Source organism: Lethenteron reissneri, chromosome 65, assembly GCF_015708825.2.
Source record: "Lethenteron reissneri isolate LAM-NWPU_2019-01 chromosome 65, ASM1570882v1, whole genome shotgun sequence".
NCBI classification, from domain to species: Eukaryota; Metazoa; Chordata; class Hyperoartia; order Petromyzontiformes; family Petromyzontidae; genus Lethenteron; species Lethenteron reissneri.
Genome location: NC_083843.1, coordinates 11,605,905 through 11,621,892, shown reverse-complemented (window position 1 = coordinate 11,621,892; position 15,988 = coordinate 11,605,905). Strand labels below are relative to the sequence as shown.

General features: G+C 45.5%; 2 protein-coding genes across 2 annotated transcripts in view; one reads left to right on the top strand and one right to left on the bottom strand.

Moving 5' to 3' along the window:
* LOC133359417 (E3 ubiquitin/ISG15 ligase TRIM25-like) overlaps positions 1-15,988 on the top strand; it is a 90,565-nt gene that overhangs the window by 17,958 nt on the left and 56,619 nt on the right. The gene's annotated exons all lie outside the window — the stretch shown is intronic.
* Positions 952-10,346, bottom strand: LOC133359415 (E3 ubiquitin/ISG15 ligase TRIM25-like). The gene is made up of 6 exons (XM_061577828.1): positions 9,570-10,346; positions 8,931-9,026; positions 6,763-6,996; positions 6,621-6,643; positions 5,998-6,101; positions 952-2,138 (listed from the first exon to the last, which is right to left on the bottom strand). Exons 1-6 carry the CDS (start codon positions 10,254-10,256, stop codon positions 1,576-1,578), a joined length of 1,707 nt encoding a protein of 568 aa, XP_061433812.1. The 5' UTR covers positions 10,257-10,346; the 3' UTR covers positions 952-1,575.

Here is a 15,988-nt window from a genome sequence, read left to right as displayed (position 1 = left end):
AGTGCTGGATCACAGTAGCGAGGTGACGTCACCAACCCCCCCCCCCCACAGTGCTGGGTCACAGCAGCGAGGTGACGTCACCAACCCCCCCCCCCCCACAGTGCTGAGTCACAGTAGCGAGGTGACGTCACCAACCCCCCCCCCCCCACAGTGCTGGATCACAGTAGCGAGGTGACGTCACCAACCCCCCCCCCCCACAGTGCTGGGTCACAGCAGCGAGGTGACGTCACCAACCCCCCCCCCCACAGTGCTGGGTCACAGCAGCGAGGTGACGTCACCAACCCCCCCCCCCCACAGTGCTGGGTCACAGCAGCGAGGTGACGTCACCAACCCCCCCCCCCCCACAGTGCTGGGTCACAGCAGCGAGGTGACGTCACCAAACCCCCCCCCCCCACAGTGCTGGGTCACAGCAGCGAGGTGACGTCACCAACCCCCCCCCCCCACAGTGCTGGGTCACAGCAGCGAGGCTGCAGGGTGCCCCTCAGGGCCTCTGTTTTTGTTGTCGCCAACGCGGTGACGTGGTGACGTCACCGCGCGGGACTCCCCGAGTGGCGGGAATCCAGAACGTCAGAATCTGTGTTTGTGGTGCAGGAGGAATCCGATGAGCTGTGAAGCTCTTTGTGTTCACAGATGGTGCAGTGGTGAGGGGCGGGCGTGGGGGGTGGGGAGACGTGGTGACGTCACCGCGTTGTGGGAGCGTGCGTGGTGACGTCATCACGTTGGGGGAGCGTGCGTGGTGACGTCACCACGTCAATGACGCAGCAGCAGACAACTTGAACAGCTCGGACATTGTTGGCGCCTTTTGTGTTTGGCGCCGTCTCTTTATTTGTTTATTAATTTGTAGATTTTATTTGCTTGGCAGTGGCTGTGTAGAGGATTTGGTCCTCGTGTTTAATTAATGAACGGCGTTGCTGGATGCAGTGAGCACGAATGACGCTGTACACAACTACATTGTTGTTGTTGTGTATTTTTATTGTAGAATCGATGATACAAGCGTTACATTGCCACAGTCGTACGCGCACATTTATACTTTTAAAAATGAATATTATTGTTTTGACTTAAAACTTTTCTTGACTGATGACGACCGCTTGTGTTGCGATCAAACGTCATGAATTTTTGGTTTTTCATTTAAAATTTGTATTTAATGTTTATTATTAAATTTTTCATATTCTTCTTTTTTTAATCTACGTGACTTTACCGAAAGAACGTAAAGAATATAATAGTTTTGTTGTTGTGTCTCTCCCACAACCCATGACACCACCAGTGTATAAACACATCCCAATTCACCATTGCTACTCACTGCACCCCTACATCACAGTCACACTCCTCTGGCAGGGTGAACACATCCACGTTGGCTTCACACACACACAGAGCAGTACTCAATTTATCACCCCCACCTAATGAAGATTGTGAGGATTGTTTACGCTCAGCCCCCCCCCCCCGTTGTGATGGAGAGCCACGCAGCCCCGAGCCACCGACAGCCACCAGCCAGTCACGGGCGTGGCGGTGACGAGGGTGGCAAGCGCCGTGCGTCGTGGTGGCGTCTGCCCTCTGCGCTGTTCACCTTCACCTCCATCAGGGCGTGCCACTCAGATCCACAATCCTCACTGAGTCACCAACTTTACCCTCGAACAACACCCACCCCACCCACAGCCCAGGGTGTAGAGGCTGAGTGAAGGTTTTATTAAACGAGTACAACAGCGCCATGGAGTCGGCACTGTAAAACGACAGCCGCCCCGCGTCCCAGTCCAGGTGGAAACCGACTCTCCGCGGAGGCTGTGGCACCGACAGTGAGGTCGCTACCCCGCCATGCACCACTGAGAAGCTGTCGCGATGTTTCTGTAGACACCAGGAGACGTCACTCCCACCAAGGCTGCACGCAGCACCAACCCCTCTCCGTGGGATTATCCCGTACGCGACTCCAACCCGACACCACCTCGCGCTCCCCACGTCCACCTCCCAGTAGTGCTGACCCGACGAGAAGCTCTCAGAGCACAGGGATTGTTGATAGACATCAAAGCGGTGTGGGTGATGAGAGCGACCCTGGGTGACATCGCTCACCGTCACCGTCCTGAGATCTGAGGAAATCTGGAGGTTGTGGTGGGCTGAGTTTGTGTCCAGAGTCGGTGAGCATCCATCTGTTAGTAATAGTGCACACATACTAATATTAGTTAGTTTTAGTGTACACATACTAATATTAGTTAGTTTTCGTGTACACATACTAATATCAGTTAGTATGAGTGTACACATACTAATATTCGTTAGTATTAGGGTACACATACTAATATTCGTTAGTATTAGTGTACACATACTAATATTTGTTCGTATTAGTGTACACATACTAATATTAGTTAGTAATAGTGTGCACACACTAATATTAGTTAGCAAGTGTAAACACACTAATATTAGTTAGTATTAGTGTACACATACTAATATTAGTTAGTATTAGTGTACACATACTAATATTAGTTAGTATTAGTGTACACACACTAATATTAGTTAGTGTTAGTGTACACATACAAATATTAGTTAGTATTAGTGTACACATACTAATATTAGTTAGTATTAGTGTACACAAACTAATATTAGTTAGTATTAGTGTACACAAACTAATATTAGTTAGTTTTCGTGTACACATACTAATATTAGTTAGTATTAGTGTACACAAACTAATATTAGTTAGTATTAGTGTACACAAACTAATATTAGTTAGTTTTCGTGTACACATACTGATATTCGTTAGTATTGGTGTACACATACTAATATTCGTTAGTACTAGTGTACACATACTAATATTAGTTAGTATTAGTGTACACATACTAATATTAGTTAGTATTAGTGTACACACACTAATATTAGTTAGTGTTAGTGTACACATACTAATATTAGTTAGTGTTAGTGTACACATACTAATATTAGTTAGTGTTAGTGTACACATACTAATATTAGTTAGTATTAGTGTACACATACTAATATTAGTTAGTATTAGTGTACACATACTAATATTAGTTAGTGTTAGTGTACACATACTAATATTAGTTAGTATTAGTGTACACATACTAATATTAGTTAGTATTAGTGTACACAAACTAATATTCGTTAGTATTAGTGTACACAAACTAATATTAGTTAGTTTTAGTGTACACACATTAATATTTGTTAGTATTAGTGTACACATACTAATATTAGTAAGTATTAGTGTACACACACTAATATTAGTTAGTGTTAGTGTACACATACTAATATTAGTTAGTGTTAGTGTACACATACTAATATTAGTTAGTGTTAGTGTACACATACTAATATTAGTTAGTATTAGTGTACACATAATAATATTAGTTAGTATTAGTGTACACACACTAATATTAGTTAGTGTAGTGTACACATACTAATATTAGTTAGTTTTAGTGTACACATACTAATATTAGTTAGTATTAGTGTGCACATACAAAAATTCGTTAGTATTGGTGTACACACACTAATATTAGCTAGTATTAGTGTACACATACTAATATTCGTTAGTATTAGTGTACACATACTAATATTCATTAGTATTAGTGTACACATACTAGTATTAGTTAGTATTAGTGTACACATACTAATATTCGTTAGTATTAGTGTACACATACTAATATTAGTTAGTATTAGTGTACACATACTAATATTCGTTAGTATTAGTGTACACATACTAATATTAGTTAGTATTAGTGTACACATACTAATATTAGTTAGTATTAGTGTACACATACTAATATTCGTTAGTATTAGTGTACACATACTAATATTAGTTAGTATTAGTGTACACACACTAATATTAGTTAGTATTAGTGTACACATACTAATATTAGTTAGTATCTGTGTACACATACTAATATTAGTTAGTATTAGTGTACACACACTAATATTCGTTAATATTAGTGTACACACACTAATATTCGTTAGTATTAGTGTACACATACTAATATTAGTTAGTATCTGTGTACACACACTAATATTAGTTAGCATTAGTGTACACATACTAATATTAGTTAGTATTAGTGTACACACACTAATATTAGTTAGTATTAGTGTACACATACTAATATTAGTTAGTATCTGTGTACACATACTAATATTAGTTAGTATTAGTGTACACATACTAATATTAGTTAGTATTAGTGTACACATACTAATATTAGTTAGTATTAGTGTAACATACTAATATTAGTTAGTATTAGTGTACACATACTAATATTAGTTAGTATTATTGTTCACAAACTGATATTCGTTAGTTTAAATGTACACATACTGCGAATAACGTGTGAATAATAATTAGTGAATTATAAGAATTAATAACAATAGTGCTACACTAACACGGCCATGTGTGTGTGTGCAGTGGCAGTGAACAGCTGTGATGATGCCAGCACCACGATGTGAACACCACTCTCACAGCGTCTCTTTACAAACACGACGCCTCAACCACAGTCTCGCGCACTCTCACATCCACACACAGACATTGTGTGTCACAGTCTCGCACACTCTCACATCCACACACAGACATTGTGTGTCACAGCCTCGCACACTCTCACATCCACACACAGACATTGTGTGTCACAGCCTCGTACACTCTCACATCCACACATACATACAGTGTGTGTCACAGCCTCGCACACTCTCACATCCACAAACAGACATTGTGTCACAGCCTCGCACACTCTCACATCCACACACAGACATTGTGTGTCACAGCCTCGCACACTCTCACATCCACACACAGACATTGCGTGTCACAGCCTCGCACTCACACCCACACACAGACATTGTGTCACAGCCTCGCACACTCTCACATCCACACACACAGACATTGTGTGTCACAGTCTCGCACACTCTCACATCCACACACAGACATTGTGTGTCACAGACTCGCACACTCTCACACCCACACACAGACATTGCGTGTCACAGCCTCGCACTCACACCCACACACAGACATTGTGTCACAGCCTCGCACACTCTCACATCCACACACAGACATTGTGTGTCACAGCCTCGCACACTCTCACACCCACGCACACACATCGTGTGTCACAGCCTCGCACACTCTCACATCCACACACAGACATTGTGTCACAGCCTCGCACACTCTCACATCCACACACAGACATTGTGTGTCACAGCCTCGCACACTCTCACACCCACGCACACACATCGTGTGTCACAGCCTCGCACACTCTCACATCCACACACAGACATTGTGTCACAGCCTCGCACACTCTCACATCCACACACAGACATTGTGTGTCACAGCCTCGCACACTCTCACATCCACACACAGACATTGTGTGTCTCTCCGCTGCTGGGTGAGCGCCTCCCCGTGCCGTGTGCATCCTGGGGGGTTATTTGACCATACTTCACCACTCTCGTCGGTGCTCGTTGGCGATGGTGGGGATCGTGAACGTAGAAGTGTAGAGGTGCAGTACAACAATGGTTCACGCTGCACTGACATCTGCTGGTGTGATGTGTAAACGTTCCGCACGAGGGAGACAAAGGCGGCCGGGCGTGGAGCTGGCCTCCCACCCCTCGTCTGCCGTGCCGGCCTTCATAGGTGCTGCTGACAGCACTTGCCCCAATACCCAGCAGTAGGGTTCATTAGAATATTTAAATTGTTTAACTAATTTTTCTTCACCAGGTAGAGCCCACTGATCCATGTCGCTTTCTTTCAGAGTCTGAGTCTCTCTCCCTGTGGTGGCGTGGATTTTCCCCTGGTTCCTCGCGTTTTCTCCTCGACGTTAAGAATCAATCTACATTCTGAGGATTTGGCTGCTGCTATAAATATCCACGTGATGAGCCACTTCGTAGAGATGTCATTGTGATAGTCTGGTCGCTTGCGACAAAAGAGCGACATGGTTCAGTGGGTTCCTTACCTGATAAAATAAAATGAAAAGTTGATGAAGGTGGGGAGCACAGAAGTGCAGTGCAACAGAGCGAGACACGTGGGTGCAAGACTGAGGAACTCACAAGCGAAAGGCAGGAATCTGTTCACGACCCTTTCAAGGGAGAGCATCGTGGCGGCGTCCATTGAAGTGGGAGGTGAGGGTGCAGATTCCTTTGGGAACTTTCTCCTGGGACAACCACCAACAGCATCACACACAGCCTCGTTTAACCACAGCATTGGAACACTCAGAATACATAGCACACACAGCCCGTGTCTTAAACCAAGCCAGTGTCTCACAAAGCCCGTGTCTCACACACAACCCGTGTAACACACACAGCCCGTGTCTCACACACAGCCCGTATCTCACACACAGCCAGTGTCTCACACACAGCCCGTGCTTCACACACAGCAGGTGTCTCACACACAGCCAGTGTCTCACACACAGCCAGTGTCTCACACACAGCCCGTGTCTGACACACAGCCAGTGTCTCACACACAGCCCGTGTCTCACACACAGTCGTGCCTCACACATAGCCCGTGTCTCACACACAGCCCATGTCTCACACACAGCCCTTGTCTCACACACAGCCCATGTCTCACACACAGCCAGTGTCTCACACACAGCCAGTGTCTCACACACAGCCCGTGTCTGACACACATCTACTGTGTTGTGAGTATTTAGCCGTGAGACATTAAGGATCTGTACCTGCGCGTCACCTCCACGTGACCCTGTGGAAGAAAGAGAGATCATGAGTGACATCTCTAACCTTGCACCACGAGCCCCTCTGCCACTGCCCGCTCTGTTGTTCTGAACACCCAAACGGCGTCTCCACAGAGGCGCTCCCCACCTGCAAGAAGGCGAACGAATCCCTCTCGTGCTGCAGTGCACGCAGGCGAGTAGCCACTCCCTGGAGTTCCCCGATTTCCCGCTTGTGACGAGCGATTTCCTCGTCTATCCGGGACAGCAGCTTGCGCTCCTTCACGGCCACGCGTTGGAGAGCCTCCTTCTCGTCCTCGTCCAGAGCCTTCCTTAGGCGGGCGAACTTGCCCGTGATGCGACCCCTGATCCCGGCCACCGATACCTGAGGAGACGAGGGGACCACGGTTGACTCCCTGAGCCATGAGTCACTCCGTGTGTGTGTGTGGGCATCGTGGTGGCTATGAGATATTGACTCCCTCGCCTGGTTTTTAGCTGGTCGTGGTTTTGATCCCGACCCTGACGCCTGTATATTTGGAGTTTGTTGTCTCTGTAGTCGTATGGATTTTTATCTGGGTCCTTCACATTTGGAATCAACGTTGCGCGTTTAGAGTATTTGGCTGCTATCAGTTTCCACATTGCAATCAGCCACTATTCTGAGCTCTCATTTGTAATATCCAGGTCGCTTCTGGAAAATAACTACACAGCTCAGTGGAGCTGTACCTGGAAAAAATAAAAATAGTTCAGTCTATGGGTCTCTATGGGTCTCTATGGGTATCTAGGGCTCTTTCGGGGTCTCTATATATCCCTATGTATATATGTGTGTCTCTATGGGTTTCTATGTATCTCTATGGGTCGGGTATGTATATGGGTGTCTATGTATCGATATGGGTCTCTCTATAGTTTGCTGCTATAAATTTTTACATGATTATGATGTAAACCACTTGGTTGATCTATCATTCGTGATTGCCAGGTCACTTCCAATAAAGAGCTGTACAGCTCAGTGGGCCTTACCTGGTAAAATAATAAAATAATATTCCCTAGTAGTGAATCATGCCCCAGTGACGAGGCGCCCATTGGACTGAGTGGATCCATGCCAAGGGGTCAAGAGGGGTGCCGCTCTCTTCTTGTTTCTCCCCTAGAGGGCGCTGGGGTCGTGAATGTTGAAACTCGGTGACTCGGAGTCCGGTGGGGGCCCCTCGTGGGTCCGACGAGATGTGGTGAGATGTTAACTACCTCGCCTGGTGTACAGGGGGTCGTAGGATCGACAATGACCCTGATGCATACGTGGATTTTTCTCCAAGTCCTCCAGCTTTTCCCTCCACATTTAAAATCGGCGTAATCCAGGTCGGGTTTTCCCATAAGTGCGGCTCGGGTTTAGAGTTCAAGGCATTCGTTATCTGCTGTGAACAACCCGCAGAGCCCAAGAGTGTCTCAGGATTCAAGCAGCGATTAGAGTACAGTATGTAGAGTATTTTGTTGCTATCAATTTCCACCTGATAAGCCATTTCATTGAGCTATCATTTGTGATATTCAGGTTCCTTCTGCAAAAGAGCTACATGGCTCAGTAGGGCTGTACCTGGTGAAATCAACATAGTTGAGTCGATGCGTCTCCATGTAAATATATGTGTCTCTATGTATCTCTATGGGTCTCCATATATCTCTATATATCCCTATGCATCTTTATTGGTCTCTAGGTAATTATTTGGGTCTCTTTGTACCTCTCTTTGTCCCTATGTATCTCTATGGGTCTCTATGTATCTCTATGGGTCTGCTGCTATATATTTTCACGTGATGATGATGTCAGCCACTTTGTTGAGCTGCTATCGTTTGTAACAGACAGGGCAGCTTCTGAAAAAATCTACATCGCTCAGTGGGGCCTTACCTGGTAATATAAAAATGTTGTAGTTTAAATAAACTCTGGGGACGTAATTAGGGACGGCATGAGGTGCAGCTGTGCGGTGTTTGTGCCTCTGCGTCCGTGCCGGTGCGCAACCTCCCGTGCAGCGCAACAACTGCACCACAGCGCCACCCCGACAATCCGTGGCACTCTCTACACTTATTTTATGCCACAGGAGTGGAAGACGCAAAGCCGAGTAACCCGACCTCGCGGCAGACTCGCCTATGCGGTTATCTAATGCGGTAAATGTGCAACCCCCTTGTAGTTAATGTTGAGTTTGAAAGTGAATGATATAGTTATAGTAAGAGGCATCAAAGTTATGAAGCTGCACGAAGTTCTCTCGAATTAATTTTGACCTCCACGACTTCCACACTGGGTGGAGGTCACGGGGGTCGAAGAGCCAGACCCGGACACGGTACCTGCGCCTCCATGCGAGCGGCCTCCATCCGCTCCACGGACTTCTCCGCCTCCTTCCTCTTCTTCTCCACCGCTCGCGTCTCCTCCCCTACGCGCGTCTGTAGTGAGAGACGAGACGTCACCAGGGGGAGACTCCAGCCCCCTCAGCCACCCCTCACACCGCCCTTCCCTCCACACCGACCCCTCCACAGCGAAGGCCCTCATCTCCAGGCTGCCTCCCTACGGCGACCAAGAGGGGGGAACGGGGAGTGAGCAAGCTGATGCCTCGTTGGAGCAGCAGCCGGTGGGAGCCGTGCTGATTTGGTGTCCCTACAGACTCGGACTCAAGAGCCCATGTGCCCATAGCTGTTGAGTTTAGAAGATACATTTAATGGAATTGTCTATCAGGTGCCTGTGATATCGGTCTCACATCTCTTTTCACTTAATTCCTTTACACGGGAATTATGTTTAGTGAGAGCCTGGCATGAAATACATCCTGAGGCTGTATACTAAAACACCAAGCAGGAGATGAGCTGTACAGGCAGAAAAATAGATTCATTAGATAGAGCATGATCACATAATTTCTTTTTTTCATCAGTTATTGTGGAGCCCAGTGATAAAATTGGTCAGATCGTGTTGCGGTGTCTCACTGAGGGCCTCACCTTCCGTGTCTCGTGCTCCTTCTTCAGCGTCAGGACCTTGTGTCCTGTGTGTTCTCCTGCGATTGTGCAAGTTGAGCAGACCAGGCTGCTGTCTACTGTGCAGTAGAATTTCAGCTCCTCACTGTGCTCACGGCACTTTCGCTCCTCCAGGTTCGCGATGGGAGCCACCAGGACGTGGTCACTCAGCCTGGGATTCTCTACATGAGGCCTCGCGTGCGTCACACAGAATGACATCTCGCATCTCACGCAGGTCTTCACTGCAGGAGTTTGGCCGTCACCGCAGTTGTCACACACGACGGCCGTGGCCATCCCGTCTCCAACTCTGAGCTGCTCCGCCAGGTTGGCGAGGGCCACGTTCCTCCTCAGCTGGGGTCGCACAGGGAAGGCCGCTCGGCACTGCGGGCAGCTGAAGCTTCTCGCCGTTTTCCAGGCGGCCTCCAGGCACCGCAGGCAGAACGAGTGTCCGCAGCTCAGCGTGGAGGGGCAGACGAACGTCTCCAGGCAAATGGAGCAGCGCAACTCACTATCCACACTCTCACTGGGAGTCGCGCTCGCCATGACCCATGGGCTTTGCTGGGATCGCTCGCTGTGTCGCTCAGAGAGACGCTGGACCAGGACCTCTCTCTTATAGCGACGGTGAAGAAGGAAGTAAAATACTTGAAATGCTTTCATTGTCGTCACTGACATCACGAGACACCGCCTGGAATGTGAACCCACGCCCCGAGATGCGCAAACAGCAGCCTCAAGGTGAACACGGCTACTGTACACACGTTGACATTTAAAAAATCAGTGCTGTTGTTAATATAAATAGGTGAGGCTCAGCTGCGTTGGCTTATTCTTGAGATGAGTGTCGAGAGATAAACTACAGCAAGTTGGTGGCAAGATGTTATCTCCCTCGCCCAGTGTACAGGAGATGGTGGGATTGTATCCCGACCCTGATACCTGCTTTATATTTAAAGTTTGTGTCTCTCTCTCTTCGTGATCGCGTGAAATTTTCTCCGGGTCCTCCGGTTTTCCCCTCCACATTTACAATCAACATCATGCGTTTAGAGTAGTTGACCAAATACATTTTATGGTGATAAGCCATCATTTGTGGCCAGGTCGCTTCAGAAAATAGCAACATTGCTCAGTGAGCATTACCTGGTAAAATAAAAAAAAAATCTTGGCATAGTTGTAGATATCTCCTGATGTCCTGTAATTCCACCTCCGTGTAATTACCCCAACGTGACGAGTTGCTTGAATGTCATTGTAGCATCTGAGATAGAATTTGTCTGTTGACTCCCGTGACCCATCCTGGAATCTTGAGCCATTTGCTAGCAGTGTGAATCTATCACCAACTCTACCTGCCTCCATCACCCACTGCTGGCGATATCACCGTCTCTCACTCTCACCTTGTCCGAGACTGCAGATCCCCGTGCCGGCCATTCACAGCCGCACCCACCGCTTACTTCAGCTGCGTTGTTGTTTCACATTCACACGCACGGCTACTCAACACGCATGCACACGCAGCAACACAAATTCCCATTGGCGTTCATCGTTATTGTAAAAAATACAAATTAAACTAAACTATTTTTATTTACCAGGTGTAATGCCCCACTGAGCTATTAGCTTATTTTTCAAAGCGACCTGCCCATCACAAATGACAGCTCAATAAAGTGGATCATCAGATTGTAAATGCATAGCAGCCAAATAATCTAAATACTGAACTCTAAACGCTGCTTGAACCCGGAGACGCTCTCTTGGGCTCTGCGGGTTGTTCACAGCAGATAACGAATGCCTTGGACTCCACCCCAGTCCGCTCATTCCTTGGTACAGCAGCAGCGACGGCTCAGTGCTCAGTGAGGCGCAGTGGCTCCAGGCCAGGCAGGAAGATGCGATCCGCCGCGGATTTTGCAGCCAACAAATCCTCGCAGTGTCCCGGGAGAGCCGGTTAGGTGACAGCTCAGAAACCCTCGGGTGCCAAGCAGGCCACACCCGGCGACGCATCCTGTTTCACTCACTCACACACTCACACACACACGCACCTACTCCCCACCTACCCACTCAACCACGCACCCACTTCCCCACCTACCCACTCACCCACCTCCACTCACCCACTCACCAACCTATCCACTCAACCACCCCCACTCACTCACCCACCCACTAACCTCCACTTACTCACCCACTCGCTCACCACACGAACAGAGCCTTGACCTCGGAGTCCTTAGAAGGAGGCGACCCTTAGGCCTCAGGGGTCTCGTGGTTTATGAGCGGAGATCGGTCCCTGTCGACAGTGGCTCTTACCCTGGCGTGCACGCAGCCCCTGGGGGTGCGAGATGCCCTTTCTGGGGGCTGTGAGACGTGGCCAGACTTGTTGAAAAGGTAAATCATCGAAACACAAATTAAGCACGGGCACGTAAGTACAACTCCTTTGTTAATCAAACCCCCAGGTATTTATTAACATTATTCAACATTTTTACGATTGCATAAAAGGTTAAGAGTCACTGCTGTCAGTATATATAGTGTACAGTACTACACAGAGACACCCAGAAGTGTATATAGAATGTACAGTACTACACAGACAAGTGTATATAGTGTACAGTACTACACAGAAGTGTATATAGTGTACAGTACTACACAGACACCCAGAAGTGTATATAGGGTGTACAGTACTACAAAGAGACACACATAAGTGTATAAATAGTGTACAGTACTACACAGAGACACACAAGTGTATATATAGTGTACAGTACTACACAGAGACACACAGAAGTGTATATAGTGTACAGTACTACACAGAGACACACAGAAGTGTATATATAGTGTACAGTACTACACAGAGACACACAGAAGTGTATATATAGTGTACAGTACTACACAGACACACAGAAGTGTGTATATAGTGTACAGTACTACACAGAGACACACAGAAGTGTATATAGAGTGTACAGTACTACACAGAGACACAGAAGTGTATATATAGTGTACAGTACTACACAGAGACACACAGAAGTGTATATAGTGTACAGTACTACACAGAGACACAGAATGTATATATAGTGTACAGTACTACACAGAGACACAGAATGTATATATAGTGTACAGTACTACACAGAGACACTCAAGTGTATATAGAGTGTACAGTACTACACAGAGACACACAGAAGTGTATATATAGTGTACAGTACTACACAGAGACACAGAAGTGTATATATAGTGTACAGTACTACACAGAGACACTCAAGTGTATATAGAGTGTACAGTACTACACAGAGACACACAGAAGTGTATATAGTGTACAGTACTACACAGAGACACACATAAGTGTATATATAGTGTACAGTACTACACAGAGACACACAGAAGTGTATATATAGTGTACAGTACTACACAGAGACACAGAAGTGTATATATATAGTGTACAGTACTACACAGATGCACACAGAAGTGTATATATAGTGTACAGTACTACACAGAGACACACAGAAGTGTATATATAGTGTACAGTACTACACAGAGACACAGAAGTGTATATATAGAGTGTACAGTACTACACAGAGACACACAGAATCGTGCACAGTGGTATACAGACAGGACACACAGAGGGCTTCACACAAGCGGTGAGTAAGAGAGAGAGAGACGCAGGCCCCCGTGTGTGCTGTGTGGAGCGATCAGCTCGCTGTGCCGCCCGGGTTCGATCCCTGCTCACGGCCAACACCGGCGACGATTATCTGAACCGGGCCTCCCCTAGGTCGACTCAGCCTCAAATCATTCCCTGGCGCGGCGTGTAAACATCACCACCACCGGGGAGACAAAGGCGGTCGGGCGTGGTGCTGTCCCGTGGATACCTCTCCGGCCTTAATAGGCGCTCGCTAACAGCACTTGCCCCCGCCGCCTGTGGAGGCTACGCGGGGGATCTTTGTCTGTGCGCTGCCGTTTAGTGGCCACTGTCACATCCACACACGCGCCACTTGCTCGTTGGTTACTTGTACAAGGGTAACGAATACATCAACATTTAGTATTCATTCGAGATTTGAAGCGTTCGTGACTGCAAGGATTCATACTCTTAGGTTGTTTCGGTAAAGTCACGTTGGTAAAAATAAATAATAGGAATAAATAATAATAAAATATATAGAAATTAAAATAGAAATAATATTACATATTTTATTTCTATTATAATTTCTGTAATGTTTTAATTCTTTAATCTTATTATTTATTTTTATTATTTTATATTATTTTATTTCTATTATTTTTCATTATTTATTATTTATTTTTACCTACCTGACTTTAACGAAAAAACCTAAGAGTATGTATTATTCAGTTGTATGTTCAAGTGGATAATGTAATCGCTGCACATTTCTATGTACGTGGCTTACCGAAAGAACCAAAGAGTATGGATTCCTGCAGTCACGAAAGCTTCCAATTATTTGTATTTGTACAAGGGTTACGAATACATCAACATTTAGTATTATTTAGTTGTATGTTTAGCCCCGCCCACGTTCCATTCATTGGCTACCACATTCAGATAAGCACCTCCCCCTTAACTTGTATTTAAGAGCTTGTCTCTTGTAATTTTGGCACGGGGGGAGGAGGGGGGGCACGGGGGGAAAACGCCCCCCCCTAAAAAAAACTGGACACCTTTATTCATTTATTTTCATGATTTAAAAGGAAAAATAAATTAAATGAGGGACAAATATAGAAGTCAAACTCCGCCAATGATTTTAAGTCTTCAACGTTGCCTCATTCGCCGCTTCATTCTTTTTTGGCGCCAAAAGTGTAAATACAAAATGGCGTCGGAGACTCCATTTTGTTTCATTTCTTTATTTACAATTAACGATCGTTGACAACATCATTATGGAAATTTTGAGGTAAATTAATGCGCATATAGCGATCCGAATGCGGATACAACGTTCTGAATGGTACGAAAATATAAATGGAGGCAGTTATTTGTGTAGATTGTTGAATTTAATGGGTTTTTTTAAGTGTTAATGGTTAAAACGTACAAAATGGCTGCCTTCAGGTTGAGCGTTTGTCGCGAGCCGAGTTGGTTCTGCGCCTTGGTCGAGATGACTGCAGTGGCTGATTCAGAAAGGAGAAGCGTTTTTGTTTTATTAGTTCACCATAAGTACGGTATTATTTGCCTAATGAATATGATGAGATATGAAGATGTGTTTATTTTTACACCTAAATATTGTTTCATTTCCGTATTATAGCGGTTTTGAATAGCAAATGTCGGCTAACATATATATTTCAGGAGTGTTGGATTGTGGCATGTGGGATGATGTGAACTAAAAACATTTTTTTATTTAACTAGGCAAGGCTCACTGAGAGAAGTCGCTCTTTTTCACATGTGACGTGGTTATCACAAATTACAGCTCAACGGAGTGGCTTGTCACGTGGATATTTATAGTGGCAGCCAAATCCTCTGAATGCAAATTGATTCTAAATGTGGAGGAGAAAAACGGAGGACCCAGAAATAAATCTACGCGACAACGGGGAGAGAGACGTGATGACTCAACATATACAGCGGGCGTTAGGATCAGGATCGAACCCACGACCTCCTGTATACCAGGCGAGGTAGTGAACATCTTGCCACCAATGCAGTGACGCTTGGCCACTGTTGCAGAGATACGAGGGTTACCCAGAAGTGATTTGTTTGCTTTTGTCTAGAGTGCACAATTAAATTATAACTTCTATTTAAACTATTTTCACTGGAGATGTTCAGGAGATAAAACGCTCCACTTTGCTGAACCTTGTGCCAGTGTTTGCTGAATCATTCCACTTAGAGTTGGCCTCCAAAGATCGCAGGTACATTAAGCTTTAAGCTGGCTGTCAGTCCTCAACGTGAAAAAACCTCCTGTATAACTTGTAGATGTATTATTATTTGATGATACTACGTTGACAGTTGTGCACAAGAAAACACACTCTAAAAACATTGCTCAAAAACAGCCAGATAATAGAAAAAGCACAACTGCCGACGTTTCAGGCAATTGTTTGAAAGCATATTCCAAATGGATATAAGAAAAATAGCAATTACTATAAACGTCGCGTTTTATGTGTATGAATGCATTTTCTTTAATGGTGGTGTTATTTATGAATGTGTTGAGTTGTTTTGAAAAACTATGAAGATTGTAACAATTCTTAAAGCGGAGCGCTTCGTCAGTATAACACACGCACAGCCTTAAGAGGCTTCACCACCATCTTGATCAGCATCATTCGGTGGAGCCCACCTGAGTGTAAGCCTTTTGATGGAGTTGGGGGCTTGGTGGATAAAAAAATATTTGTGAAACTCAAAAATAGCTGAGGCTGTAAATTAGCCAGATATTTTGATTTAAGCTTTCGTAACTGCAGGGATTCATCTTCTTGGTTCTATCGGTAAAGTCACGTAGAAGGGAAATAATAAAATAATAAAAATACTACTTAATAAAATTTGTATTAAT

Coding starts and splice junctions, on each gene's coding strand:
- LOC133359415 (XM_061577828.1), bottom strand. CDS start 10,256: ATGTCAGTGACGACAATGAAAGCATTTCAAGTATTTTACTTCCTTCTT. Junction 9,027..9,569: donor AGGAGCACGAGACACGGAAG/GTGAGGCCCTCA, acceptor CTCTCACTACAG/ACGCGCGTAGGGGAGGAGAC. Junction 6,997..8,930: donor CCGCTCGCATGGAGGCGCAG/GTACCGTGTCCG, acceptor TCGTCTCCTCAG/GTATCGGTGGCCGGGATCAG.